The sequence below is a fragment of the Diabrotica undecimpunctata genome, chromosome 6 (assembly GCF_040954645.1).
Source record: "Diabrotica undecimpunctata isolate CICGRU chromosome 6, icDiaUnde3, whole genome shotgun sequence".
In the NCBI taxonomy this organism is placed as follows: Eukaryota; Metazoa; Arthropoda; class Insecta; order Coleoptera; family Chrysomelidae; genus Diabrotica; species Diabrotica undecimpunctata.
In genome coordinates this window covers 81,751,528-81,759,250 of record NC_092808.1, presented here as the reverse complement: position 1 = coordinate 81,759,250, position 7,723 = coordinate 81,751,528, and the positions used below count along the sequence as shown (strand labels likewise).

The following is a 7,723-nucleotide window of genomic DNA, read 5'->3' as shown; positions in this document are numbered from 1 at the left end:
GAGAGAGATGGGCCTGTAAGATTGTGGAAAGATAGTTGGCTTATTTGGCTTGAGTATTGCTATAACAATAGATTTGCTCCACCGAGATGGAAATTTATGGGAACTCCAGATTATATTATATAAATTAAGGAGTTTATTAAGACCATAATTAGACAAGTGCTTTAGGAATGCATAAGGAATATCATCGGGCCCAGCTGCAGTGTTTCTACTATTAGCTAAGGCAGATATTAGCGCATGGATAGTGAAAGGAGAATTAAGAGATCTACTATATTCAGATGATATCAGACGATTTCTGTGTGAATATAAGTCATGATGAGATAAAATAATATTATTGGTTTTATTCCTGAACTTTTCTTCGAAATGTTTGGCAAAAGCGTTAGGAGTAAGTTCATGTGAAGTGATCTCTATACCATTTGAAATTAAACGAGTAATTTTTTTATTAGTTTTGTGACCTTGAATTTGTCGTATTTTTTTCCAAAGTTGGCTAGGATTGGAGTTTTCGTTGATAGATGATACGTAATCTTGCCAGGATGATTTTTTACTTTTTTTAACTACGTGTTTGGCTTTGGCTTTGAATTTTTTGTAATTTATTAGATTTTCAAGGCTTCTATTTTTTTGGTACTTATTTAAAGCTTTTTTGGATAGACGAATCGCCTCTTGACAAGAAGAGTTCCACCAAAGAACTGCTTTATGATTTGGAGAGAATGATGTTTTGCCAATGTGAGTCTTAGCAGCTGAAAGAATAGTGTCTGTTATTGACGTTAACAAATAGTCTACATCATTGATTATTAGATGATCATTAGCGAGCAAGAAAGTGTCAACAGCTTTTGAATACTCTGGCCAGTTAGCTTTATTTAGGCGCCAATAGCTTTTGGCAGAGACAGTCCCGTTACAATTGTTGGAAATTATTATAGGATAATGTTTGCTATCAAAGAGATCGTCAGCTGTTTGCCAGGTTAAGAAAGGTGCAGATTTATGGTCACTAATACTAAGATCTATAGCAGAGAAAGATCCAGAGGAAATATTAAAATGAATATTAGATCCTGTGTTAAGAAGACATGAGTTTGTGCAGTTAATATTATTTTCAACTACTTTTCCCCGTCCAAATGTTGATTGAGAACCCCACATACTGATATGTGCATTGAAGTCGCCTGTGAGTATGAACGGCTGTGGAAGTTGGAATATAAGGTCTAGGAGCTCTTCTTCTTTTAGAGAATGGTTTGGGGGAATATATATGGAACAGATAGTAAGTTTATTTGGGCAATATGTAGTTATGGCAATTGCCTCAAGATTCGTTATTAATGGTGTAGCATTGTTGAGAAGATTTCGCTGGACGCAAAAATATTGATGCACCTCCACTAGCTCTGAAGCAGTTTGTCCTAATGAAGTGGTATCCTTCAAACGATTTAGGATGAGGAATATAAGTTGTAATTAAATTAGTCTCTTGGAGACAAAGAAAATCTGGATGGTAAATTGATATAAGATATTGAATGTGTTCAAGGCGCGGATAGTATCCGTCGCAGTTTAATTGTAAAATAGTGAATTTAAAAACTTACTTAGTTAGTAGAAAGAATATACCTTGTACTAATAACGTAATTTTAGAAAAGATCCATATCATTGCAGTTAGAGTCACATGAATTATTGGACGTAAGGCTGGTAAGTTCGTCAGCTTCTATAGGATTTAATGTACGTTTTAGCTTTTTCGTTATTCTTGTAATGCGATTTTTAAGTGATCTATCGGATACAGTTTGGTATATTTGTGTAAGATCTTCGAGGAGAGAATGAATGTTTGTGGTGAAATTATGAGCTTCTTTGAGAGGATCACTACTCCCAAAGGAATTTTCTAGGAAGGCAATTATTTGTTATGCTGATAACGAAACTTTTTCTGGATTAGCACAAATTAATTTTTCAATACTTGAATGGGCAGATGGATTAATTTTACCAATTTCTTTGTCATTAGCTTTTGTTTTCTTTTTAGGAGCTGATTTAGGAGTTGCGAAGTTTCTTGTGTTTAATGTGTTATTAGAGTTTAAGTTTAGTGGGCTAGCGGTAACCAGTAAAGAAGGTGATTCAAGACTTGTGTCAGTGGAATGAGTTCTTTTTATGCCTGAGTTAGAAGGGACAGATAATGGTGTTATAGACTGTTCATTTGGATTTGTTATGTCAGTAGGTAGGTTATTTGAATAGATTTCTTTTTTTGAGGGGGGTGAAAGAGGAGATATACTAGAAGGAGTATCAATTGGCATTTGGCTAGAAGTTGTATTTGGAGAGGGATTGCTAGATATTTCTGGAGGGTTAGGGCAGGAGTCTGCAGTGTGTCCAGATTGCTTACATAAAAAGCATTCTGGTTTGTCCGATGTAATAAAGATCCTATAATTTGTATTTTTATATGAGATTACAATTGAAGTATTTAACTCAAAGTATTCTTTATCTGGTATCACAAAGACTTAGCGTCGAAAACTGAAGATGTGAGCATATTCGTCTTCCGGTGAACTACAACGGATAAGCGAGATTGAGTTCTACTGGGACATGATGTTGCTGTTATAGATTTTTTCTGTGTGATTTTGGTAACTGCATCAAAGCTAGGTTGTGCTGTTTGTGATGGTGATGCCATAATTTGATTTTAATATTTTGGATGCCAAAATATTAAGTATGGCCAGAAACTACTGGCTTAATTTTATTTGTCGAAAGTGTTTAAGTGATATCGACTTACCAATATTTAGTTGATAAACAATCACATTAAACTAACAAGTTTTTATTAAAAATACTATTAGTAGAAGCCTGATTAGTAGAAGCCTACATGGACTATTTTGGAATAACAAAATAAAAGAAGAATTTATTAAACAATAATAAAACGTATTGGGTTATACAGCGCGGAACTTTGGGAACTAAATCAAAGAAACGAATTAAAATTTAAATTCCAATACGCCACAAAAATGCACTATTGGAGACGATGTTTCCGGTTCATTAGACTTGATGGGATGAGAAACGTAGACAATAGGAGAAATGGAAATTCACCTAGACAGAATAGACAATATCGCAGTCAAAAGACTAAACTGGTATGGACACCTGCAGAGAATGCCTAAACATAGGTGGCCAAAAAGATAGAAAAATGGACTCTGCCCGCTAGAAGAAAACAGGGTAGACCAAAACGATCACGAAGAGAAGATGTCGCCGATTTACTTTTCCTTGGATGTGAAAATGAGAGTGTCTATTGTGGAAAGATCCTTGTTTAAGGCCTTTAAAATCTCGTTAATAATTTAGGCTAAATGAAACGATTCATAATTACGTAAGTTAGAGATTTTGTAGCAGCGACAGCGGATTTTATTTTAATTTAGCTTCCAGAGGTTGTGGTAAAGAGCTTTTTGGGAATCTGAAGTAGTTAATTAAACGTAAATTTGAATTCATGATATATCATAAAAAAAACGGTCGTTTTCATATCTCTCCCAGACGAGGTTATAGCCATAGTTACCCTCCACGCATTTACTAAAGAAATTTTAAAAATATCAAAAAAGGATCGTTTTCTTTATGGTCTTCTAAAGTGACCTAAAGTGACCTAAAAACGTTGTTAAAACTTGTGTTTAAAAGATTAAATAGATACTTGGCATATTAAGAAGAATGAAGAAGAATCAATATAAGAAGAAAAGTATAAGATTAAATGTTATAGTGTGTATTTGTTTATGCTATGATTTGTTTGACTTTATTTTTAATTTAAACAAAAATAAAATTAGAAATGTTGAAATCTACTATCATTAGAAACTTTAAAATATGTTTTCACTATAATATTTAAATATTTGAACAACCACAATAGTATTATAGTGGACGGTAAAATTTACAAAAATTGAAACAACTAACAGCTAAAAGTTCTTAGGCTTTAAAATATTCGTATAAAGTATGTACCGGGTTTCTCATTATATTTTGACCCCCACTTATTTTCCTTAATTTCGGGAATACAAAAAAAAAAGTTTTAAATAAAAGTTGTATTATTTTATATGTACCGACCAAAAATGTAGCAGCAGACCAAATTTTTTATAAAATGCATCTTCAATATTTCAAATGGAACACAATGTATTTTTTTATAGTTTTGAGTATTTGAGCATTTCCTGATTACCAATATATAACATTGTGTAGCATTATTTTTGTTCTATAATGGCATATGGTACTACAAATGGGTAACCATAGGTGGCTATACAACTGACATTTCGAAATGAAACAATTATTAATTTATATAAACTGTCAGTCATCATATTTATAAACTGTCAGTCCTCATACCGAAATCAGTTACTGTCAGTTATACTGCAAATGAAAAAGTAGATATATTCTCAAATTATTTAAAAAAATAATAAAAACAAGCAAGCGGCAAGAAGAGAATATAGGCTGATTTATCCAGATTGACAGACTCCTTCTGCAAATACATTTTTATATAATTATCGTCATGTCATAAATGAAAAAATGTTTAAACGGAAGAAACGAACTATCGTAGGAAATGATAATGAAGATCTTAATACTTTGCTTTACTTTAAATGTAAAAATTAAATAATAGATTAAATCCATAATAACATTTTTATTTTAGAAAATTCCGAAACTAGTCTAAGCAATGCTACTAATGCATTAGAGAAAAGCCGTGCAATGATACATAGAGTTTTAAAAAAGCACAACTATACGTCGCGCCGTACAAAATATTACCGGCAAAAGAACTTACCGATGTTCATAAGAGAAATCGTTTACAGTTTTGTCAAGACATGGGCCCTGATTCTAATTGAGATTTCGACTCAAAACATGTCGAAATTAATATGGCGACGTCGAAATGCTACTTTGCGAACCTTGTGGATTTCAGCTGAACTAACCAAACGACGTCACTAATTTTCGACTTATCGAAATTCATTTCAACTTCAAGAAAGTGGTTGAAATTTCATTTCGAGTCGAAATTAATCTGACATGACTGACTGGACTGGGAGAAGTGAACTTAGGTTCAGTTTAGGTAGGCGGTGTTTTGATTTTTGCAAGGAAAACTGAGGCAAAAAGTATTAATATGGCTGTGTTTTAAGGACATTTGCTAGTTTTGGAGGAATTTGAGAGGATAGATATCCGACGCTCATAACGGAGGATAAGAAGAATGTTACGGGATACTCAAAATTCTTTTTCACTAAGTGATGCTCAATTTAGGCAGCAATTCCGGCTTAATAAACAAGCTGCAAATTATTTAATATGGGTATTAGAACCATATTTGGAAGAAGGTGTTTATGCCTCTAGGATACCCAAAATGTTTAGGGTTAGTATTACTAAGCTGTAAATTTAAAAATATATTAGAATATAACCACTAAGTCAAATCTTAGTGGTTATAACTTAAGGATCTCCCACATCGCCTTTTTTTCTTGCCATCTTTTCTTTCAATTCAAAATATAATTGAGAATGGCCACTATTTATGATTTAACAACTCAAACAAGAAAAAAAAGACGTTCACGTAACGTAAACAAAACAAACATTCAACAAGCGTAGTGCAGCCAATAAACAACAGGGCCAACCCAAATTTTCAGCAGTGTCAAAATGATAAAGTAAATATCCCCAGTTTTAACTACAATCGAAATGAATAGGTTTGTTCGTAGTAGCGATTACAAACGGTTTGTGATTTGAAATACAATGCGCATGTTCAGTTGGAAACTGTTTGGAATTAGTTTGTGATTTTGTGCTCTACGAACACTTAAAATTTGATGTTTTGCATTTGTCATTGTCGTTTGTCAAATCTCGAAATCTTTCCTTATTTCTTGGAATTCGATCTAAAGCGTCTATATTCTTTGCTAATTAGTTTGTTAAATCTTTTTATTCCCTTTTTTGCATTAATTGTTTAATATTATTAGTTATACTGTTTATTTGATTTTATTAGTTTGATTAGTTTTTTTTAGTATATTTTATTTTTAGTTTACCTATTTTAATTAAAATTTCTACAACTGATTAACCTTAAGATGGAAGGTAAATGATTTTATTTTTATTACTATTATTCTATACTATATTTATTTAAAATTTTTAGAATCCTTACGAGAGTATTTGGCTTTCCAAGAAGGTGACCAGCTATTAGTCAACGCTGAAACAAGTTTTGTATGGACGAGAGGAAACACATTGCTATTAATTGATCTATATAAAAACTATAGAAAAAATGTGGGAACTTTCGCCATAAAAAATTTTAAAAAGTTGTGGGAAGTTATATCTTCTGACTTAAAAATGAATAATGTTAATTGCACCCCAGCAAATTGTGAAAACCGTTGGAGGGTTTTAGAAAGAAATTTTAAAAAATATATAGACAATGCCAAAAAAACAGGGAGAGGGAGAAAAGATTTTGAATTTGCCGAAGAAATGGGACAAATACTCGGCACAAAAAAAAATATTGTACCTGAATGTGTAATCAGCACAAATACAATTGTCAACTTAAAAGAAGACAACATTTCTACACCTGTTTCTGAAAATGTAGCAGATGATCACGATTATGTAATAAGTACACCATCAACATCTCATGATGTAAGGGTAACACCACAAAAAACTGTTGCTACTGGTCTTCAAACATCAGCCAAAAAAAGTTTTTTTAGAATCAGCAAACGAGTAGATGTTTTAGACAGACAAAGAGGAGAAAAAAAGCAATATAATGATGCTAGATTGGCTCTAGAGAAAGAGAAGTTGGAAGCCCACTTAAAATTAGAAAAAGAAAAGTTAGAAGAAAGAAAAGAAAGAAATAAATTATTAAAACAACACCATAAAGAAAGTATAGAAGAAAAAAGACAGAGAAATAAATTAATAAAAGAACAAAATGAATTGTTAAAAAAAACCACAGAGTTGTTAGAAAAAGTTGTAAACAAATTTGATTTAATTTGATTTGTTTTTTTTTTCAACATTTACACACTAGCATAACAACTTGAACAAAATGAAATTTGAGTTAACTCTTGTACTCGGCTTACATGTACTTCACATAATACAATACTGAATATTGTATTATATAAAGTACATCTTTTTAAGCCAAGTTCAAAGGATAACTGAAATTTGATACTTTTTAAGTTGTCACACTATTAAGATTGTAGTATTGTTTTGTATTTTTTAAGATTTTGTAAAGTTAAAATAAATCCTTATTATGTGAACAACTGTTTTAATGGAATAATATGACAAGTATACTAAAAATTAACATTTTTAAGAACAATCGTTGTGGAACATTGTTCATTGTAATGATGTTTATTCTTTCTACCATGTGAATATAAAACAAACTAAAAAAAACTTGATTCTACGTGGACCCAAAAATATGTAACAAAGAACAAGAATCGTCAATTCTTGAAAAAAGGCTGTTGTTTTTCAAGAGACTTAGAGGATAAAAGATTTTACCTAACAATTCAAACAAATAGCGACCTGTTAGGCAACATTTTTTATTCTTTAAGGTCTCTTGAAAGAACAACAGCCTTTTCAAGGAATTAATAATTCTTGTTCTTTTGTTACATATTTTGGGCTTACATAGAATCAAGTATTAGTCAGATGGTTTACACAATAAATATCACTACATTAAAAATTAATTTTACAAAACTAAACAAGTATTTCCCTAGGATAAAATACCCATTTCATCATTTATCCTAGACAAGAGTTACTATGTAAGTATAGGTAAGTATTACAATAGAGTTTTGTTGGAGGATTTTTTATTTAGATTTTTGGTGTTACATAAGAAACAATGAAAAGTTAAAAAAGATCTGTA

At 31.4% G+C, this 7,723-nt stretch overlaps 1 protein-coding gene across 1 annotated transcript; it reads left to right on the top strand.

Moving 5' to 3' along the window:
• Window positions 1–5,843: 5,843 nt before the first annotated feature.
• LOC140442696 (uncharacterized) lies at window positions 5,844–6,942 on the top strand. Its single transcript, XM_072533684.1, has 2 exons — window positions 5,844–5,970; window positions 6,029–6,942. Exons 1-2 carry the CDS (start codon window positions 5,964–5,966, stop codon window positions 6,862–6,864), a joined length of 843 nt encoding a protein of 280 aa, XP_072389785.1. The 5' UTR covers window positions 5,844–5,963; the 3' UTR covers window positions 6,865–6,942.
• The last annotated feature ends 781 nt before the right edge of the window (window positions 6,943–7,723 follow it).